General features: G+C 34.8%; 2 protein-coding genes across 3 annotated transcripts; one reads left to right on the top strand and one right to left on the bottom strand.

The window, feature by feature from the left end:
- Positions 1-231: 231 nt before the first annotated feature.
- Positions 232-5,170, bottom strand: dock (SH2/SH3 adaptor protein dock). 2 transcript variants are annotated; one of them, XM_018540476.1, is made up of 4 exons: positions 4,592-5,169; positions 2,752-3,040; positions 1,202-2,139; positions 232-914 (listed from the first exon to the last, which is right to left on the bottom strand). In XM_018540476.1, the coding sequence occupies exons 2-4, from the start codon at positions 2,768-2,770 to the stop codon at positions 693-695; spliced, it is 1,179 nt and encodes a 392-aa protein (XP_018395978.1). In that variant the 5' UTR covers positions 2,771-3,040; positions 4,592-5,169; the 3' UTR covers positions 232-692. The 2 variants fall into 2 exon arrangements, with proteins under 2 accessions (XP_018395978.1, XP_018395979.1); XM_018540477.1 differs by lacking the exon at positions 2,752-3,040 and having other exon boundaries at positions 4,592-5,170.
- Positions 5,171-8,896: 3,726 nt separating this feature from the next.
- On the top strand, positions 8,897-17,680 carry LOC108774387 (ras GTPase-activating-like protein IQGAP1). The gene is made up of 19 exons (XM_018540481.1): positions 8,897-8,936; positions 9,324-9,414; positions 10,694-10,928; positions 11,053-11,197; positions 11,347-11,504; positions 11,593-11,727; positions 12,420-12,504; positions 12,579-12,670; positions 12,752-12,917; positions 12,992-13,155; positions 13,264-13,398; positions 13,471-13,627; positions 13,725-13,970; positions 14,080-14,243; positions 14,314-14,457; positions 14,532-14,849; positions 14,940-15,104; positions 15,187-15,300; positions 15,378-17,680. The coding sequence occupies exons 1-19, from the start codon at positions 8,897-8,899 to the stop codon at positions 17,553-17,555; spliced, it is 4,932 nt and encodes a 1,643-aa protein (XP_018395983.1). The 3' UTR covers positions 17,556-17,680.
- The last annotated feature ends 6,047 nt before the right edge of the window (positions 17,681-23,727 follow it).

Raw genomic sequence — 23,727 nt, 5'->3', positions numbered from 1 at the left:
GTTGAAAAAGAAATAAAAATTTGTTTATCGTAGCACATGACAATTCTAAACGCATACGTATCTGTATTATACCTGTATTATTGAAGATAAAACAAAAGGAAACAAGAGGGTACATTTTGTCTTATGCACACTTAAATACAGTTTATTTACTTAAAAACTTCTAATATAAATACAAAATCACAAATGAACACTTAGTCTTTGTTATAATTCAATACCAATAGCTCTAGAGTAGAGATCCACTTAATCGTTCATAATTGCATGATAATTAATTATTACTTGATCATTACACTTGCAGTCTATATTATATGCAGTTGTAATATATTATTAATCGTAATAACAGTCGGTTCGCGTTTTACAATTACAATATGAATATAAAGATAAGCCTTGTTGTCAATTAGTTCACGTAGCTGCCGTATTAATGTTTCTTTGTTCGTTTGCTGAGTAATCTGGAAGCTCCGAGGAGTGTAATACGAGTTACCGATTCACTTAGAGTAATAAATTATATTTCACTGTATAAATGGTGAAAACAATCGAGAAACACTAATATATGAGTAGACCAATTATATTAATTGTTATTGTATAAACGTACGAGATGTGTGATATTGATATTACTAGGCAGGCGTCGTGTATCTTAGCGATACATCTGAAAGCGCATGGACTGTGACATCTCCTTCTTCATGGCACGAATTCATCTAGCAACCGTTGCTACTGGCATTGCCTTTTGGTAGTGGGCGCACCAAGTACAGCTTCTCTCCCTGTTTATTAGTGTAGATTGGGGCCCTTTGATAATGATCTACAAGCTGATCTAACGTGTGGAACTTCCTCTGACCGATGCAGTATAACGCTCCTTCCACGTGTACCCTAAAGTGCTTATTACGTCCCGGTGCTTTCAAGGATACCGAATAGTCGCCCATCTAAAAATTGACAAATGAGAGCGATAAATAATAACGCTATTCTTGCAATACTTGCTTTGTCAGATTAATTGCAAACTGAGCGAGCAAATCTTTGAACTTTAATCGAATTTTAAAGATGCGTGAATTTTATTGAAATACAAACAGAAATTATGTGTGTAAATAAGAACAAACTATGCAGAAATATTTGCGAAGCTTCGGCTACAAGATAATCGATTACATCTCACTGGAAATTTGCTAAAACCGAGTGAACGTTCTGATTTAATCGCGACAGCAATAGTTATACTCACGTTGGTTTCGCTATCCCTGATTAGGAAATCTCCGTCGTGGCCGTGTTGATTGAGCAGCGTGTCGCATTGCGAGCGCGTAATACTACCGTAGTACCAAGGCTTGCCGACGAGATGCGGCCGATCACCGGGATCCGGCCTTCGTTCGAGGGAATCCCCTTGACTGATCTCGCTACTCGTCATGCCACGCTCGCGATACGGTTGTGTCAAGTACTCGCTGAGCTCCTGGAGATAATTGCGCGGTACCAGTCCGACCTGTCCCTGACTGTTTCTCGCTTTATACCACTCCGGATCCGCTGGTGGACGGTCAAGGATCTCGAGGCGATCACCCTTTTCGAACGACAGTTCTTGATCGTTGTTGGACGAGAACGAATAGAGAGCCACCACGATGTCGAGCACATTCTCGGCCATCGCGTATGTATGAAGCGTATCATCAGCATCGCCTTCCTCTTGAGTGTAATTTGACGGGAACCAGCCAGCCTGAGTGCCACTCTGACCTCGCCACCAGCCATCGTTGCTCTTCTCGAGTATCAGGATCCTGGTGCCCTTCACGAGGGATAGCTCGTCTGCCTGCTGCGCCTGATAATTGTACTTGACGACTGCGGTACCGATCGCCTCACTTGGATCGGCCGGCAAACGTCGCGCCATGATGGGGGATTCGACCGCCCGGGACGGCGAGTTACTGGATGGTAGGGTCTTCGAGCCAGAGCCCTTTTTGACCTTCTTCTTAATACTGTCGAACAACGAAGGCTTCTCCTTCTTAACATAGTTGCTTGGTACATAGCCTGCCTGTCCTCTCGCGCTTTGCACTCGCCACCAATGCTTCGAATCGTCCAGCAACAGATAGCGATCGTTCTTACGTAAATCTAGCTCTTGGGCACCCTGTGCCTCATAATCATATTTGGCGACAACGTAACATACGTCGTCTTGACTCGTCTTGCCTGAAATGTATCATGGTTATTATCGTAGTACATACCAATATAAAGGTGCGTAAGAAATAATTACGTTAAATAGTTACTGTTCCACTTTCATTAATGTTTGTTTAATGATCATTTAGTAATATGTACATGATACTTATTACAAACACTACTGTGATTTATAAACTACCAATTTCCAATTCTAATTTTTATAATTTTTTAGTATTAAAGAAATTTATCGTTATAACTAAAAATAAAATTATACAAGATCATCAGGTTCGTATACTGTTTTTGATAATAAGACATACGAGAGACTAAACTTACTGTTCCTAATCATTACACAAATTACAATTAGTATATACTTCAATAATTTACGTAACAAATCACAATCAACACAAAATCTATTATTCACGCAACAATCCAATTTCAGATCGAATGTCAAAGATAATACGAAAATTAAGATCCTCAAATATTCGCCGAGGTATCGAGAAATGTATAATAAAAATTTATCGAGGTACACACGAACAAGTTCTGATCAAAGTAATACTCATGTGGACCTGATGAAAACGTCATAGAAGTATGTAAATCAAAAGAAAAATTTACATACAAAGCAAAGCATACAAAAATAAAACGTACCATGCTTCATGGCTGCCATGTGCGTAAAAATAAATACATATATATATACGACGATATATATGTATTTAGATTTTGTATGTACAGCTGAGTGTGGCGTGAGTAGCTGCTACTCACGTACTACTTCAACAAATCTTTTAAGTCTGCTTGTACAGAGTCGACGGCGTGAGTGCAGCAGGCATTCATTATTTAGTTTTTGCTTTTTTTTTTGTTCAGTGCTGATGCACCTGCTGATTTCTTTGGTCAGAATCCATCGTTCTCAAGGGTAGCGCAAGCAAGTGCATTACCAACACTTTGGGGAAAACAAAATAAACGATCATTAGCACGAGATTATCAGAGTATAAAACTTCATTTTTTATTATAGTACTTAAAGCTATTCACGTCATAGAGTGCGTTATGCATCCCAGAATGGCATTTGCGACTTTCAAAAAATTACAAAGTTTCCAAGAAAGTTTGTAATAACGGTCATCTTATAACTGTGCAGGATACTTATTACGTTCATAATAATAATGACGTTCATGCCAGTATATAATTTTGAATAATGAGTTTAAAGTTATATACAAAGACCAAATTTTATTGCGGAAAGAAAAAATGAAATAATTTCGATTGATACGTTAAAGATTCACTCTATGGCATGCCTGCCTACTTTTCTAAAATCTTTATTTTTCTATAAACATGCAATACCTTCTATGATCGAAATAACATTGCCACGATAAATGCTGCAACAGAATTGTTTAAACTGTACTCAATGCAACAATTAATAACATTTTCCATCAGTTGAAAATTGTTATAAGCGATGTATAAATCAATAATTATCATACTGCCTATCATATTCTTGAACTGAGTGACAGTTACGCTAATACACGTAATAATAATACTTCTATAGACAGTATATAATCTGTCACAATACTATAAAACAAGCATATATTCATGCAATAGACAAAAAATGTGCTACTTAAGCTAATAATTAACAAACAGTATAAGAAATATACATAACTAACGCAGGTATTTAACATATTTCTTAGTATAATTAAAAGAAAAGGTGCATTATCTGTCGAACTAGGTTCGCCCAATCAAATAAAAGAGAGAGCTCGACGAAAATTCACTTTTGTCGCAACAAAATACACGGTATGCGATATGAAAATTTCTTCCTACTTTTCTTATATCATGCATCTTATCGTTGAAAGATCCCCGAGCGTTCCGACAGGAAGGAGAGTACCGGAGTGATCAAAGGGATCAATCAAACGTCATTCTTGAACACGACGATCTGTCGCACTGATGTAGCTATGCTCTTTCAGAACTTACGACTCGAATTTGCATAAAACATACGCTTGCTCTAAGCGCAAAACACTACTAATGCGAGTCCCTCGAAGCCGAGGGTACTTCAAACCTGTGGTCGCGTCAATCCAAATGCTCTCCTTCCAGTATACGTGATATATCTAATAAAAAGCAACGAAAAAAAGAGAGCGAAGCTCGGCAGCGAGAAGCACGAGGACAAATCCCGCCGTGTGTACGAGAGAGATGCCCCGCATCTGCGCGCACAGTCAATCGTCATTCACACCATGTTCGGGAACTCGAACGGACCGGCGAGTCGGAAAACCGCCGGCGTGGAAGTATTACCAGGAGAGAATTAAAACTGGCCGAAACGAACGACACTGACTCACACAACACGAACGACCGTGGCTCTCTACTTCTCCTTCTCTATCCTTAGGAAGACGAGAAATAACCGAGCGACACGACACACAACCTTCGCGCTTACGGATCGTACGAGGAGCACAAGAAGCGAACAGACAAGACGGACGGACAGACGGACGCGCGTTCGCGCCGGTTGCATTGGACTTACCAATTTTTAAACTTGACATATTCCTGCATAAAGAGCTTTTGGGATCTTACGTCGTTAGACGGCTTGCTTGTTTTCCCCCACCCCGAGCCGCAGCCATGAACGACTGGAGCGTACCTACGTGCCGGGGGGGCTGATGCGTGTCTGTCTCCCTGTCGCTCGCTCTCCTTCTCTTTCTCCTATACTTTTCTCTCTCTCTCTCTCTCTCTCTCTCTCTCTCTCTTTCTCTCGCTTTTCCACGAAATGCAGCCGGGAACGGGGAGTCGAGAAAGGAGCGCGCAGGGAACGCTGCGTTCCGTCCGCTCTCTCAATCGTCGCCGACGACGTCGTCGTCGACGTCCTCCTTCCGTTGGTCCCTCGAACCACGCGAGCGGACGATCTTTCACGCGGAGCCGCCCTTCCTCCACACGCCACTTCCCGTACGCGCGAGACTCGAAGCGATGCTCACGACGCCGATTCGGCCACAGGTCCGCGGCCGCGCTCCTACGCGACCCCTCCCGCACGAAGAACAGACCCACCCTTAGGCCGGAGGTGCGGACCGAGGATATCGTGGAGATATCGGATTCGGATAGACAGACAGCCCCCTCGAACCCCGGCTGCGTGCCCGTCCGCTACGGATCGCCCGCCACCTCGCGACGAAACGGGCAGAACGGGCCTTCTTGATACGCGCCTACGTTCGCGCGAGATGATACGAGATATTACGAATGACCGCGAATGTCTCGACACGCGTGAAGTTGCGCGAGTATCGCAGTACGTTCGGAGCGCGGATTTCACATCTAAATATTGGAGTGATATAATTATTAATTATTTCACCAATATCGGTATTTATTAACATTAATGCAACAATAATACCATAATAATATATACAAAAATAAAATGTAAATAATATAATGTTATCATATCTATGTATTATGACTCTTCACAAAGTTACAAAAGTTTTCATGGTCGTGTTCAGCAAAATGTTTATTTTGCAAATGTTAGTTTTTTTGCTCTGTGATACTTTATAGGATTCTCTAGATCTAAAAGTACTATATAATTTAATCAATAAGAAACTTCCATTAGTTGCAAAACATTCTGAACGGTCGACGAAATATATTAAAAACTAGCAAGGTTGTTTTTGCACTACTTCACATTGCGATTTTCCCTTCTTTTTTTTATCTTTGTCTCTTTAGATATTTATCTCATTTTAAGGAATTTAAAATAAAAAGAACAACGATTTCAATGTACCAGAAATCGAATACATCGAAATACACCGTTTTTCATTTAGTTTCTCAAACTAATAAGTTGAAATCAGAGAGAAGATATGAGAGTTTTTTTCCTGTAACCGCAAAATGTTGCCGCGCAACTGCCCTCTGGAGAAATGGATGTAAATTACATAACACCACTTTTTTACGGTGCTCCATTCTCTCTCTCTCTCTCTCTCTCTCTCTCTCTCTCTGATGGAAATAAATCGCTAAAATAACTAAAATTTATTAAATTAATAAAGATTTTAACAATTTTAGCGATTTATTTCCATCAGGAGCGCCGTAAAAATGTGAATGTTGTTATATAGTTGATATCCACTTTTCAAAAGAAGGTAGTGCGCAAGGCATTTTGCGGTTACAGAATCCGAGGATAATTTTTACCAATTACAATTAATTTGCATCTGTCATTGATAAATGCGATTGGTCAATTTCAATGATTGAATTAATAATCGGAGTTGATAAAAATTACTTTAAGTTGATTTTTCATGTGTAGCACGCTGCAACAAAAAAATATTATTGGTTGAAATTTTTGTAAGGTGACGCACTTTTCTAATCATTTTCGAAAATTTGTATCACATGATATTTTGCCGCCATAACGTGCTCGGACACGTTCCGTCTGAAGCGGGGAGCACAGACTTTTACATAACGCATAAACCATATACATAAAGAATTTGATTGGTCCATTGACTCATGCATAAGAAAATGGACCAATGAAATTCCTTATGCACATGCTTTATGCGTTATGCAAAAGTCTGTGCTTCCCGCTTGACTCTAGTAAAAGTGGAGAGATAAATGGTCTTCTTCGTGATTGGTACCGCCATGTTTCAGTTTGTCAATGGTCGCGTTCAGCAGACTCGTTTTACCATGGTGTAATAAGAAAGGTGAAACAACATCATGGATGTGCAGTAGTCCATTGTCTCGACCAATAAGAATCGGGTCCAAATGTTCAAAAGCAATATGGTTGCCCCTTGTTTGATTTGAAGTTTGAATTAGCTGTAAAGTATAAACCGTAATAAATCATAATATAATATTGTAAAATTAAAGAAAAAATTAAGTCTCGATAATATAATATTGGAAAATTCATTATGCCAGCGTGTTATATTATCAATTGTATTAGCCACACTAGTGGCCTAAATTTCATTGGCTCCACTCATCGTGCCGCCATTACTATGCACAATGTTTCACCATTCTTATTACACCATGAGTTTTACAACTGTTTTATGATTCTTTGCTGAGATAGGACTATTCCTTTAGATCTAAAATTATAATCCAATCAGCGAGACGAATCATAAAACGGTTGCAAAACTGTTGAGTCTGCTGAACGCAGCCAATGGCTGCGTTCAGCAGAGAAAGCAGCTTTGCAACTGTTGCAAAATTTTTTAATATGATTGGTCTTGCCCTTACTTCCTCATTAGATCTAAATGTATAAGCCTATCATATTCAAGAATTTTACAACCGTTGCAAAGCTGCTTTTTCTGCTGAACGCAGCCAATGATTAGTGAATGTAAAGCGGGTAGCACAGACTTTTGCATAACGCATAAATCATATACATAAAGAATTTGATTGGTCCATTGACTCATGCATAAGAAAATGGGCCAATGAAATTCCTTATGCACATGCTTTATGCGTTAAGCAAAAGTCTGTGCTTCCCGCTTAAATCAACGACATATATACACAGGCCGGTATTCATAGTCGGTTCTTATTTCAAGACTGTCTTAAGTAATGTCTTAAGATGCTAAAGCGGCCCTCTGATTGGTTCGTAACTCTTCAAGACTGAACTTAAGATGGTCTTGAATATAAGAACTGACTATGAATACCGGCCATAGACCGAGCATTCCCATGCTTTTTAGGCCCGATTTTTCATTATCTGGTTAACTTGTGATTAAGCTTAACCTGATGTTTTATCCAATGGGCTTCATCTATGGTGATATCATGATAGCATTTGATTGTTTGATGCTTGTAATTAAAACTGTTCAAACTACAAAATTTCAGCCGTTGGAAGAGCGACAGACTTGTCGCTCCAATTGCTTATTTTAGCAGCACGTGAAATTGTACCTTTATTTTAATTGAGACAATTTGATTGGCTGACGCAAGTTACGCTTATGCAAGTTACACTGCATGTGAATGTACCTTTATGAGTCATGCAAAAATATGTGATGAGCCGGGATTCTCTAAACGTTTTATCGATGATTGTCGCTATCGTTAACTAGCGACAGCCAATGGCAGGACAATCCTAAAAGAAAGCGCTGCTCTCATTGGCTGTCTCTAGTTAACGATAGCGACAATCATCGATAAAACGTTTAGAGAATCCGACCCTGAGGCCCTATTCTGTAACTCTTAACGACAACGTCGTTATCGTTACAGTGTCGTTGCGCAGATATTTCATACGATAAAAAAGCTGCGCAACGACACTGTAACGATATCGACACTGTCGTTAAGAGTTACAGAATAGGGCCTCTGAGGCCCTATTCTGTAACTCGTTAAGGCAGTTAACGACATCGTTGCGCAGATATCTTATGGTATAAAAAGCTGCGCAACGATGTCGTTAACTGCTTAACGAGTTACAGAATAGGGCCTCTGTAGCCCTATTCTGTAACTCTTAACGACAACGTCGTTATCGTTACAGTGTCGTTGCGCAGATATTTCATACGATAAAAAAGCTGCGCAACGACACTGTAACGATATCGACACTGTCGTTAAGAGTTACAGAATAGGGCCTCTGGTCTCGATACTCGTGCTATAACGGGGAGCACAGACTTTTGCATAACGCATAAACCATATACATAAAGAATTTGATTGGTCCATTTTCTTATGCATGAGTTAATGGACCAATCAAATTCTTTATGTATATGGTTTATGCGTTATGCAGAAGTCTGTGCTCCCCGCTTATGTCTATGACGTGTTTTCGTTCCGCATTGTTGTCAGCACTGATCGGTAGCATCAGTGCTGCCATTAACTAATTATTTTGAATTTGGAAGAGTGTAACGTATCGGTATCATTCGATGTTTTTCACCTGTTGCTTTCGGTTTTTGATGTGACAGCCGTGTCCACATTCTCTCCCACGATGGTAAATGTGAATGGCACTTTAACAAAAGTTAAGAAAGGTGAAGATGCTTGCATTGCTTTATTGTACTTATTAATTGTACTAATAAATGTGGGTACATACATACACACACATGTTTTACCAACGAACGAGATTCGCAGATTTTTCCATTATTTCGTTGGCGCTTGTCAAACTTTTGTATCGTAGATAATTTTTTAATTTAATACGCACGTATAATTATAATGTCGCACGTGTGTATAATTTTGTATACGCAATTATGTATGAAAATAATAAAATGTGATCAGAGTACCCAATAAAATATTTTTGGTATTGACATTAACGAAAAAGATTGAGTATATTTTGTATCTTGATATGGATAAAATATGTACATTCTTATATTGAACATGAGCTCTAAAATATTTAAAAATATTATATGAATGTATTTTAGAAGAGATGAGAACATCTGCGGAGAATATAGACGAGGAACGTAAAAGAGATCTGTCGTATATCTATCTTTGTCACTTGGAAGAAGCTAAAAAGTAAGAAAAAATATATGTTTATGATGGATACATTTCTTATTATATTTATTTGTTATTTAGTGTATTAAGTATTTATATTGATTACAAAGAATTTATATACAAATTGGAGAGAAAGGGCAATAGGAATCTGGTACAGAAGACGTCATGCAATTAAAAACACCACTAATAACTGACAAAAATCATTTATTTGAATAATGCTCTTCTATTATAATAACGTTCTTACATGTTTCGGCTAACTTTTTAGCCCTCTTCAGAGAACAAACTAATTAATATAACTAATCAATACAATGTTTTAATCGACGGTGAGCTCCATGTGTCATGATAATTAAGATACAGAATAAATAACAGACAAAACTAAATGAATGAAAAAGAAAAAAAAGAAAAACGGAGAAATTAAAAAAAAAAAAAAAAATATTAATTATGAAAACTATTTTCCAAAGAACTAAGATTATACTAAATTATCACGAGAATGAAGGAAATCACTATGATTACAAAGTACCACATCACAAACAATACTAATATCAATTAAAAACCAGTTTTTAATATGCTGGTCAGTCAATGTCAAAACAGAAAGTCAATTAATTAAATTTTAGTCAAAGGTATAGAATGAAAGAAAGCAGACAATCCACAAAAACCAACTAAAATTCAGTCAATGCTATACACACACAGTAATAAGTCGTTTTGGCTTTTGTGGATTGTTATTGTGGACTGACATAGACTGACCAGCATATTAAGAACCAGTTGTTAATTAATATTAGTATTGTTTGCAATGAGGATAATTGTAGTAAGTTCCTTCATTCTCATAATGATTTATTATAATCTTAGTTCTTTGGAAATTAATTTTCACAATTTATTATTTCTGACATTTTCAATTTCTCTGTTTTTCTTCTTTTTCTTTTTCATCCATTTAGTTTTGTCTGTTATTTATTCTGTATCTTAGTTATCATGATGTAAAGGAGCTCATTGTTGATTGAAAAATTGTATTGATTAGTTATATTAATTAGTTCGTTCTCTGAACAGGGCTAAAAAGTTGGACGAAACATGTAAGAGCTTTATTATAATAAAAGAGGATTATTCAAATAAATGATTTTTATCACTCATTAGTGGTGTTTTTAATCGCACGACGTCTTCTGCGCCCGACTCCTATTGCTCTTTATTCTCTCCAATTTGTATTTTAACTGTAAGGATTAATTTAATTGATTTTATTATTAAAAAGAATTTATATTTTGTTAGAAAAGTAAATAAAGTGATGTTATTTATCATTTACTTTCTTATATAGATGGATGGAAGCCTGCTTGAGAGAGTCATTACCTCCATCGACTGAGTTGGAGGAGAATCTTCGTAACGGAGTATACTTGGCTAAACTCGGTCATTTTATGGCACCCAATATTTTACCATTGAATAAAATCTATGATACCGAACAGCGTCGATATAAAATTGCTGGATTGCAATTTCGTCATACAGATAATATAAATTATTTTCTGAAATGTTTGGAATCTGAACGGCTACCATTGGTATGTACAAAGTAATTTTGGTGCAGTAACAGAATATATTATTGTAATTTATGTATATATAAGATTATATAGAATATATTGACATGATCTAAAAATAAGTTGACGAGATAAAATTTTTTTATAGACATTTCTGCCAGAAACGACAGACATATATGATAAAAAGAATATGCCGCGATTGATATATTGTATCCATGCTCTTAGTAAGCATTTATTTAAATATGGGAAAGCACCACCAATGCCAGATTTATATGGAAAAGTAAATTTTTCTGGTATGTGTTTTATCTTCTACAATACTGTTTTGCAAAAATGCAAAAGTATTAATTATGAAATGATATTATGTCTTGTGAATATTTTTATTTTCTTCTTTTTCTTAGTCTTGGGTCATGTAGAGATATTTATATTTTTTATATTTTTTCAGAGGAAGAAATTGATACAGTTACTAAAGAATTGCAAAAACATGGCATTCAAATGCCTGCTTTTCAAAAAATAGGTGGTCTTTTGACGAACAGCATTACTACAGATACTGCTACTCTTCATGACTTTGTGATTGCAATTAATCAAGCTGTGATAGATAATGTATACCAGTTTAATTTTGTTTAGGGGCGATTTTGCATGGTAATACTAATATAATTTTATATTTTTATATTCCGATTTATATTTTTAGGACAATGATAAAATTTTACAAAAACTTCGGAGTAAAGAGATGCAGTTAAGTAATATTAAACCTGCTTATATAGAAAAATATACAAAGGCATTATCAGAAGCTAAAGCTGCGAAAACAGAGGCAGCACTTAATAAGGTATTTGATGCATGCATAATTTTGTTATTTATTTACATTTAAGTAATTTAATTAATTTTTTATAATTTATATTATGTTAAACATAATAATCAATAACAATAAAAGGGCAAAGTAAGAGTCAAATTAAATTAAAAATTAAAATATTAAAATAAAACTGTGTGTTGACATATTTAATTATAAAATAAAGAATACAATCAATATGTTAAAATATAGCTTACAAAAAATTTTTTACTTAAAACTAATTCAAATTAATGCTATAAGTTTCGACTCTGTATTGAGTCCTCCTCAGACATCGAAGTGATATGTTGAAGAATAAAATTATAGTAGAAAAATATATTTTAAAATTGCTATCACCATGAATGTTTTTTAATCATATTATATATATTTTTTTCTATTATAATTTTATTCTTAAACATATCACTTCGATGTCTGAGGAGGACTCAATACAGAGTCGAAACTTGTAGCATTAATTTTAATTAGTTTTAAGTAAAATTTTTTTTGTAAGCTATATTTTAACATATTAATTGTATTCTTTATTTTATAATTAAATATGTCAACACAGTTTTATTTTAATATTTTAATTTTTAATTTAATTTTAATTTGACTCTTACTTCGCCCTTTTATTGTTATTGATTATTGTTTATATAAAAAGTCCTTGTTATTTTTCTATTTAATTATATTATGTTGTTTAGTCCCTTAATGATAGTTATGTAGCAGATGAATATGATGAATTATTAACACAAGCAGAAATACAAGGACATATTAATTACGTAAACGGTAAATATTTTCAAATTTCGGCGATTATTACAAAATTGTATACAGTTTAACTTATGATGAGATATATATTTCAGCCTCGTGTGCATTGGAAGTCATTGTTTCATCTTTATCACAAGACAATACAGAAATAATAGCTGCTTTAAAAGTGCCAGCATTATCTTTCAAGGTGTAGTAAAAAGTATTCTTTTGTATGTAATATAATAATTATTTCTTAAAATTTCGATTATAACATATAATTATTTCACAGAATATATGTTCCGAGAATGTTGAAGATTATAAAGCACAATTAATGCTAATATTGAATAAATTTGAGTGGAGTGATATATATCCATTTGAAAGCATTCAGTATTGGACAGAAACATTTCAGAATGCGATTAACAAAGGAAACGAGAACGCACAACGACGTTACAAACGTTAATATTATATAATTAACATATACTCTGTATAAATTTTAGAGAGATATATTACAAATCTTTACTTATTATAGGAGAAGAAATTATCGAATGTTTGAATATGGCTTTAGAATCTGCGGACAAAAAAAAATTTTATGAGATGTTGCAAACCCCATGTCTGGAAATCTCTCATTATATTGATGAATTTGCAGTTCCATTGTATTATCAAGAGATGAAAGAAGATCATATAGAATCTGGAGTAAGATTGCACATCTATGTTTATTTTATAAATTTCTTAGAAATAAAAGCTGTAATTTTCTTACAGTTTTTTATGAACTGTAATAATACTGACGATTTTTTTTAATAGACCAATATCACTTATGATGACATAATCGGTTGTATACCTGTCTTATCTGTTATTGCTGCTATCACCAAAGCGGTGGACACAGGAAATCCAGATTTAGTGTATAAAACACTGTCGAATCCTGATGCATGTTTAGCTGTAAGTATAACAACCATTCTTTTTCCACAGATATTGAAACAAACTTTTAACATATTTCTATCATTGTTTAAGGGATTGGATGAATTTAATAAAGTAAAGTATGCTCGAGAACTGACAACAGCTCGGCAAGCAAAACTAAGGCTGTCCCAAGAATGTTCTATATTAACTTATAGCGATATTCAAGAATGTATCGATTTGGTGAATGTACAGTGCGACGAAGGTTTCGAAGGTATGACAAGAATGTTACATAAATTCAACGATTATGTCTATATATTACATATTAATTGATTTAATATAATATAATGGCGTTTAATTTTGTTTAATAGTTATAGAGGTTTTGCAACAAATTAATCGGGCCGTAGCAGCGAACGATCGTGAAAATACGATGAAAGCTTTAAAAATGATTGCTGCGAAGTTTGATATACCTACATATACACATGACGCATTGTTTTATTTGAAGCTGCTGAAGAAACGTTTATTTGAAAAAAAATTTGACGGATCTGAACTATGGCTGGACGATGTCAAAGCTATAGCAAAGACAGCGGCATCAGAGATCGAAGAAATGCAAGAAAGTATGTATATCATATGTTCTCAATGTATTTTCCTTTATTTTCATTGACTTTATTGAATTAGAAGATTGATTTTAATAAATATATCATTTACTTACAACACGTATTATAGTGATAGCATTTTTATGTAACATCAATACATATGTGGAGGACGGTAGTGTGATAGATACTCTCAACTGTCTGGAAACGCTCGGTATATCCGAAAAATTTAATGGATTTACTGAAGAATGTCAAGAGAAATGTTTTTTAGCATTGCGACAGTTACAGAGACGGAAGGTAAAGGATTTTTTCGAGTACTTAAGATGTATGTTTACTATAAATATTTAATGTTTCGTTTCTACTCTAGCATGAAATGTACAGTTGTCCATATGTTTGCTATACTACCAACAAAGGAAATAACATTTATATCGATTTGAGAGGTAGAAGATGTGGATGGGAGCGTCCGATAGATTTTACGAAAACTTGTTATCTTACTATAGATGATATAAATGTATGTATGTGCTTTTTCAATGTTTTATACTTAATTAAAAATATTTGTCATTAATCTTATTTGGATGCTCGTAGGAAACAATTAAGTCTATTTTAGCAGAGAAACATGAAGAAGTTTATACGATCTATGATGAAAAATTACTTACTAAACTTCAAGCTTGTATTAGGGGATTTTTGTTGCGTAAAAACATTGCTGATAGATATGCTTATTTCGATGATAATCTAAGAAAAATCATCATGATACAAGCATGGTGGAGAGGCGTTAGACAACGAAAACAGTATCGTAAATTATTGAAAAGGAGACAAAATTGGTTATTATATCAGAGTAAAAACAAATTATTAAATGCAAGAGCAAATGAAAAGAGTGATAAATTAAGTCGATATAAAAGACACGTAAGCTCGAATTTTTTAAATATTTTAATAAAGTTGCATTTAGTAATTATTTTTTATAAAATTTCATTTTTTTTTTATATTGTTACATAGGAGAATAAAATAATTAAGATACAAGCTCTATGGCGTGGCCGAGCATCGAGGAAAGCCTTTCGCTCCTTATTACACTCAGAGAAACCGTCGTTCCCTGTTGTTCGATATTTTTCAACGGTATTAGGTTTTAGCGCGGAAGATTACGACAAAGATCTGGAATTACAAGTACGATAACTTTTGTATTACTTGCACATCATAACTCTATTCTTGCATATCACAGATGTTCTGTTATGACCGTTTGTTTTAGAAATTAAAACACGAAGTCGTTCAATGTATAAGGCATAACCAGAATCTATCAGAGCAATTAAACAGTATGTTCGTCAAAATAGGATTACTGATCCAGAACAGAATAGCATTACAGGTATAGTCTTTAAAGTTTAGTTGAACGTTTATAAAGTCCAAATTTTGCTTAAAAAAATATCTCTTGTTTTTATCTAGGAAGTTGTGGCACATGGCAGAAATTTGGATACTCTTGCGCAGGAGAAGAACGCAAATAAGGATCAAAGCAGTTTAAATGAAATTGCTACGATAACACACAAAGGTCTCAAATCATTAACGAGGGAAGGTCGTAAGATGTTGGAGGGTTATCAGCACTTATTTTACGCATTGCAGACGAATCCACAATATTTGTCCAAACTGTTATATTTACCCCCTAGTAACAAATCAAACAAGCTGTTCTTGAAGAATATCATCTTGACGCTGTTTAATTTCGGATCAAACACTCGAGAAGATTATTTATTACTGAAACTTTTTGGTTGCGCGTTGAGAGAAGAGATCAGGTGCAATTGCCATCAGCCCTCCGACGTATTGACCGGCAAACCTTTGGTTCGCGAGATGGTGGTCAATTACGCAAAACAATTCAACGGTCAAGCGTCATTAAAGCAAATCGTAGGTCCGTTAATTGAAAAGGTTCTGGAGGAAAAGGATTTGTGCATAGAAACGAATCCGGTAGATATATACAAGCTTTGGCGAAATCAACTAGAAATGGAGTGCGGCCAGTCTCTGGATATGCCTCATGCAGTGTCTCAGGAACAAGCGCTGAAACACATTCCAGTGCAGGAATCGCTCACAAGAGCTATAAATCAGTTGAAGAAGATCTCTCTCGAATTTCTCAACAGGATAACACAATCCCGCGATCTGATCCCTTATGGAATGCTCTACGTTTCGAAGGTTCTGTACAACACATTGATGGAGAAGTTTCCGCATGCTCCCGAGAAGGATTTCTTAAAGGCGGTCGGCAATTTGATTTACTATCACTTCATCAACGCTGCGATTGTAGCACCGGATACATTCGATATTGTCACGTTGCCAGTGGACAGAACATTGTCTTCTTGCCAAAGGAAAAATCTGGCCAGTATAGCCAAGGTACTGCAATTTTCCACTTCAAAGAAAGGGTTCGGTGAAGAGGCACCGCATTTGGAATGTTTAAATCCGTTCATAATTGCTTGCCACGAGAAGTTTAAGGACTTCTTTCGGTATTGTTGCCAAGTGGAAGACCTGGAGGAGCACTTTGATATTCATGAATATACGGAGGCGACGCTGATACAAAGTCCGGAGATATGTATATCTTTACAGGAAATATGTGAGATGCATGCTCTGATGTTGAATTACGAGGATCAAATAGCACCAGATCTCTCCGATCCTCTACATGATTTATTAGATGATCTAGGTCCAGCACCAACTGTAGCATCATTGCTTGGGATATCTAAAGCAACGTACGATGCAAATTTGGCGCGATACAGCAAGCAAGAAGTGTGCTTGGTATTGACTAACAAATTTCAAGTGCCGAGGAACGACGACACGAATCTGAGCAACCTCTTCGTGAAAACAAAGGAGTTACTCGTGTCGGTCATCCCGTTCTTAAAGAGGCCGACCCTTGTGGAATCTTTAGAAACCACAACTTCTCCGATGTGCGTCAAGTTATTCGACTATTCGTCCGTGTCACCGACAGTTCGTGAAAGTTCATCTATAAACGATTGTAAAATGCAGTTGCGTGCATATCTGAGCAAGCTTGAGCTCGAGGGATGGATCAGTCGCGCGGACGGCTATCAGACGATAGTGACCGCGATAGCGAGAGATATTTGCAATAAGAGCAAGTATCGCGTTGCGAGGGATAAAGAGTTGCAGACGTTGCGGGCGACTAAAGAACGATTGGATGAAAAGATGCGATATTACCAAGAGCAAGTTGGATTCTACAATGAGTACATAAAGGGTTGTCTTCAGAATCTGCACAGTGGAAAGAGTTCGCTCCGTGCATATCGGATGATGCAGAAGGACACGTACACGCAGCGCAAACTAAGGTCCAAGATGACCGTGAAGTATTCCGCGTGGAAGCTGCAGGAGAAGGGTGTATTGATGGAGGTTGACCAGGCGTTGAATCCAACAGAGATGAAGAATGTGATTTTCGAGATAAGTCCAACGGAGCACAGTGGTGTATTCGCCGTGCGCTGTAAATTCATGGGTGTTGAGCTGGAAAAGCTTGATATCAGTATAGAAGAGCTTCTCGAACTGCAGTATGAGGGTAGACCTTGCATGGATATGTTTGGTAGAGCCAAAGTTAACGTCAACCTGCTCCTGTACCTACTGAATCGAAAATTTTATGGCAAAAAAAGTTGAAAGAACTGTCTTACCTTATTCTTCCAATAGAATTCGGAACAACCGAATGGATTCATACATGTTACATGTGCAATTCACTGCTAGCACAACGTGTTCAAAGCGAAAACTTGATTGATATTTTATCACCGCAGCGAGTGTCGATAATTTAATAAATATTTTTCGTATTTCGAGATCGTCTCCGGGAATATTGATATATTTTGATACAGACAATTTTATGTAGTACATGGAGTAGGGGAAAGTTTTTTTACTTTCTCTTCGGGAATAAAGGGAACTAATTATGTTTTTCTCGATGACGCAAGTGCAATTATTTGGACGTGCGTCATATAAAAGGTCTGTTTCCTTTTACTACACAATACTTTCTTTCAATTTTACTCTCTCGTCTTCTTTTTTTATTTTCTCCTTATTTTCTCCTCTTTTTTTGATGTATATATTTTTGGATAAAAAAAACCAGAAACAGACCAATAAAAGAACTGACCGAAATTAATTACGTTTCAAATCGTATAATATTAGGAATATTCTGCAATTAATTTTTTAGATATATTTAAATATTTGAAAATTATTATTTTGCTAACTTAAAATATTAGATCGATAGTGTTTTATGTATTTTTTTCTAATAATTGGAAATAAGTTATTCGCATGCATTGCTAACAATGTCTTATAAACTGCCGTATCCCAGTAACCTGTTTAAATAGCAATCTATCTAGTCTATGATATAGCATGTGTTTTATAAATAATTGTGTTCGTGAATATTCGAGTACCAAAACAATACAATAATGATTACTTGACATCACACATATTATAATATTTATGTATGTACGACGAGTCCTTGTATTTGTATATGCGGACTTTGAAGTGTAAACCTGAAAGTACTCTGTTTTATAGTAGAATAAGGATGCTTTGATTGACATTGTAATATACAGTCGAAAAAATTTAAGTCGACAATTTTAACAAATTTTAATAAAATTTTATTTTCAAACGTATTTTATTCTTAATTTTATGATGTATTCTTATACACAAATCTTTGTTAAATTATTAATTTAGTTATTAACTAAAAGAAATTTTTTTAATAATCAATCAACCCTGATAGCCAAGCATGTTTTGCAAAATCATGCAGTTTAATGCTGTGCACAAATTTTCGATTAATTGCTGTATATTTGCTGAAAACGTAATACATAATCATACGTACTCAACAACACGAGGGCAGATTTAAAACATTTAATGACAGCAGATTCAGAGCAAACGGTGAACAACTATTGCTCATTTTGTTGTCAACAGATTGACTTCCATTCATGGAAAATTTTTTGATTTATAATTTATTTTCGATAACGTAAGAGCAACATGACGGTAACAAAGGAAAATAATGATATCTGTGTTTCTATCGTATGTATAATATTTGTTAAATAGGTTGAAATATATTAATCTTTATATTGTAGCCGATGAGAGATGTCGAAAACAACCTATATTTTATATAATTTTTTTTAAATAAATAAATTAATAATTAACAAGAAATAATATAATAAATAAATAATAATTATAACTAATTTCTTAAAAAATTAAATGTGATTTTATTCTAAGTGTTAATTATTTACATATATTTTAAAACTGAGTTTAATATAAGATTTTCTATTTTATGATTATTCTGTTCGATAATTTTTTTCAACTTTATCTTTAAATACATGAATTAAATACATGAATTTTGTTGTTGTATATTATTATATTAATAATACTGTATTATTACTTATTTCTATATATTATACAAAATAATTTTTAACTCTCTCTTTAAATGCTTTAAAGTAATAATTTATAAAATAGCGGGTGCGACCATTTTCTATTATTGGCTAAAGCTCAAGTTAGCGATCTATAGTATAAGTATATAACAATATAGACATATCCGTGGGAAATGGAATTATAAATATATGAGTTACTTTTAATTACTGGTGAAACATATTTTACGAGAAAATATACAAAAGATTTGTATATCACTTATATTGGTACTTTCGCCTATTAAAACTGAAAATTTAGATGTTATTAAATGTTGAACAATTTTTTCTACTTTTCTCGTTGCGCATTGAAATTTTTTACTATTTGTATGCATTTAGTCCGTGACAAAAATGTAACATCTTGTATATACAACTTTGTGGGACGCAAATATACAAATTTCAACAACAGTATTAAATGGTTGCGTTCAGTAGACTCAACAGTTAAGTGAACGCTCGTTAACTGTATTGATGTATTCTTCTAGATTTAAAATTTGATTGGATGATGTAATTAATAATAATTATTATTAATATTATTATATTATTATTATTATTATATTATTATTAATAATTTATTAATAATAATATTATTTATTAATATGAACCCCCACCAGGGGGCTTTGCCCTCTGAGACCCCCCGCGTAGTCCGACCCTGACTTTACCACGCACGTGTAATGAAAAATAGTATGTGCGACACGTGCGAGTTGGCTGTTGCAACTCGTGCGGGTGATTGCACTCAGCCTTCGGCTCGTGCGACCACTCCGCACTCGTCGCAACAACCAACTTCTTGCACTTGGCGCACAATGTACTATTTCCACATCACCTAGAAGAGGTATAATAAAAGATGCGTTTTTTTACGTGGTTTTCGCAATAGGTACACTCCACAGCAATAAATTAATTTTATATTTGAACGTCTTGTATATCTGATAGACCGAGTTTATTGACAACAGAAATTACCTAATTGTTCTTCCTTTTCGTTTTTGCCTACAAATTATTAGCTGAACTCATAGTTTCTATCGATAAGTAAAATTGCTTATATAATGTGTGTGTGTGTAATATGTATAAGGAATTAATACGAGGCTATAATATTGTTCTGAAATTATAAAATATGTACGCGAACATTTAACATTTATTCCACTATTTTTGCGCATTTGTACTGCAAGTAGATAATTGATTAGATAACAGATAATTTTTACTGATAAAGTACTACATTGATAATTTTGTACCGTATTCGCATTAACAGGTATCTTTTCCGTAGGTATATCTCTACGTTTATAACTTCAATATTCAAAGTAATAATCTCCTTATTATAAATGCGTATGACATTGTAAAAGCATTAATTGTGAAAGTCCTTGAACGACAAATTGACTTGGCGTGTGTGTGTTATCTACGAACACGACTTTCTTAAACATTATTATTATTATATCAGCAACGTGACACAATGTGACACAACTCTATTTTCGCAAACGATGACACGCAATAATTTTATTTAATCAGCAATCTACAGTAAAAAGAACGAAATGTTCTGCCATATTCTCAATAATTAGTTATACAGAATTATTAGTTTTTTTTACAATCGATTCCTAATTACAAGTTATAGTTACGGTATTGTTACAGTTTACGGTCTCCTGTAATAATAATGATAATATCTTATACACATCATACGCTACTTTTCCACGATCCAAATCTATGTAACTCAGTCTCCGCGTGTCACCCTTCTTCTTCATTTAATATATTGACAGCTAAATTTTAATTAATAACAATCCTTTTTTCCTTTCTTAAAAAAGGCATTTTAAGTCGGTAACTCGAATCTATCGAAGTTTATTGTTGTCGCTTTTCCGCGTTGCTGATTGGTTCCCTCGTGTCGCTTACTTCGTGAGCAGTTGTCATCGCGGAGATTTTGACCATTTTGACGTTGACACGCGTGAACGTATTGAGGTTACTGAGGTTAAAAGCGTAAAAGACTTCGCTGTTCAAGATCGTCTCGCAATCAGATAAGTTTATATAACCTTTATTAATTTATTTCTTCTAATTCTTTGTAGTTTGTAAATCGATTCTTTGTGTGGTATTTGATTTTATTTTTAGTTAGAAAGAGAAGGAGATACATATGTTACATTATTCTTAAAAAAAAAAATATAGAAAGGTTTAAAGGAAGGGAAGGAAAGGAAAGGAAAGGAAAGGAAGGAAAGGAAGACAAGAAGTATGATTTTTTTTTTTTCCCATAGGTCAATGTTCCATCAATTTGTTCCGCTCGCGTATCTGTTTAGCGATGCTGTTCAACAGATTATCAACCGATGTAACGACGAAGCCGATTTTCTGATGCGATACCATTTCAAAATATTTGCACACTTGTTTCCGAACATAAAACTGGACATTTCTCGAAGAAATCCGTCGGCACGGAAAAGACGACGAAACTGCCACCATAAAATTTTTCATTCTTGTAATTAGATCCTTGATAAGGGTGAGAATCGTGTCAATTTGGCGACAACGATATCCAATCGTTATCCAGCATACGATCATGACAATTGTCTTCTTTAAGATGACTTTGTTAAATGTCGTAGTCCAAGGGACAAACAAGAAGTATGATTTATACGTACACAGTAGGGTATCGATAGTTAAATTTTTCGTTATTAGAGCTTGATATTTTAAATTATATGAGTTCGCATTCTTTATTTTATATTTCAGATCAATAAAGTAAGATAGCAAAAAGAGACATTCTTGTCATTCTTGTCCTTTGAAACATGAAAAAAATAGTATCACAGTTTAAGCTAATTTGCAAATCACGTTATCTGACAACACTCAGATCGTATGTTTTAGTTCTGCAAATTAGAGCTTAAATTGTGATACTATTTTCTTCATGTTTCAAAGGACACTTAGCATTTTACTTATACAATTGACAAGAATGTCACTTTTTGCTATCTTTTTACTTTATTGACCTGAAATATAAAATGAAGAATGCAAATTCATGTAATTTACGAAATGGAATTTATCACACACATTAAGATGTATAATTATTTCAACTCAGAATTTAATGATTCTTATTTAATTTTTCTGTATTAATTGTAGGGTGAATATAGAGGCAAATCTTCAGATTACTCTCTTAAGCGCAAACTGTTCGATTTCTGCTGTCAGTTTATCATCAGGCTTTGTGAGCAGATCCTGTTCGATTTTTGCTGTCAGTTTACCGTCAGGCTCTGTGAGCAGATCCTGCTCGATTTCTGTCGTCAATTTGCTATCGGATTCTGTCAGTAGATTCTGTTTGATTTCTGCTGCCAATCTGTTTGCATAGAATGTTAACAAGTTATGTCGACAGAACAGGAACAGAATGCGACATCAGTTGAGATCAGTCTGCTAACATCTTCTGATCAAATCTGCTATCAGTCTGATGACATTCTGTTAACATTTTACTATCTGGGGACATATTTTATCAAGATGTGAAGGTCTTGATAGTAAAGCCTGCGAAAACAGACTAGGTGCAGAGCCTGTTGAAAATTTTTGATTGCAGATTAGCAACAAATTGTAGACAGTCTGTATTATCAGATATTGTTAGCAAACTGCTGCTAAACTGCTAACAACGTCTGCTGACATATTTTGCAGCAGATTGGTTGCAAAAACCGAGCAGAGTCTTCTGATATGATCTGACAGCAGATTGTGAGCTGATCCTGCTAATAGAACTTGACTACAGATTGGCAGCAGAAACTGCGCAAGATTTGTTACTTTCATACATGGCCCCGTCACGAGACGGACTTGCTTCTCATAAGAAAAGAAAACGTTCAAGAGTCTTTATAAGTCCTTTTGACGATACGAAGAGTTCTCTATGATTTTTAATGACATATGCGCTTAATAATCATTTTTAAATAATTTTTTTAAAAATGGGGTGCTAACTTTTTAACGAAATTCAAGGTCGCATAATTCTGATCAGCTTAACAGACCTATTTTGTGAATACTTCGAGTTCTTAATATATAAAAAACATTTTTGAAGAAAAATAAATTTTAAAAAATAGTAGAAATATTTGAAAAATTTTTTGAGGGTACCGAGTAGTTTTGAGTAACGTTTCTTATAGTTCTCGACGAGTCCTATCGAAAACTATTAGGTGCAAAAGCGATTGAACCAACGCAACGGTTTGCAAGATACAACGACATTTGTCAGAAGATCAACAATTTTTAGAGTGAGTATATCTCAGAAACCGTTGGTCCAATCGCTTTGAGCCATCATACATTTCGACAGAACTCGCCGAGAACTGTCCAGAACTCCGAACAGAACTATTCGGTACTCTCAAACAATTTTCCGACCTGGGACTTGGAAAAAAATCTTAGGTAAAAAATTTTGTGTGTGTGTGTGTGTGTGTAAAATATCAAGTAATAGACTCATAATCGTTATATAACGAATGGAACGCGCACGCGCACGCGCGCGC

The sequence above is a fragment of the Cyphomyrmex costatus genome, unplaced genomic scaffold, assembly GCF_001594065.2.
Source record: "Cyphomyrmex costatus isolate MS0001 unplaced genomic scaffold, Ccosl1.0 scaffold251, whole genome shotgun sequence".
In the NCBI taxonomy this organism is placed as follows: Eukaryota; Metazoa; Arthropoda; class Insecta; order Hymenoptera; family Formicidae; genus Cyphomyrmex; species Cyphomyrmex costatus.
Note: the sequence above shows the minus strand (reverse complement) of the source record. Positions and strands in the feature narration are given on the sequence as shown.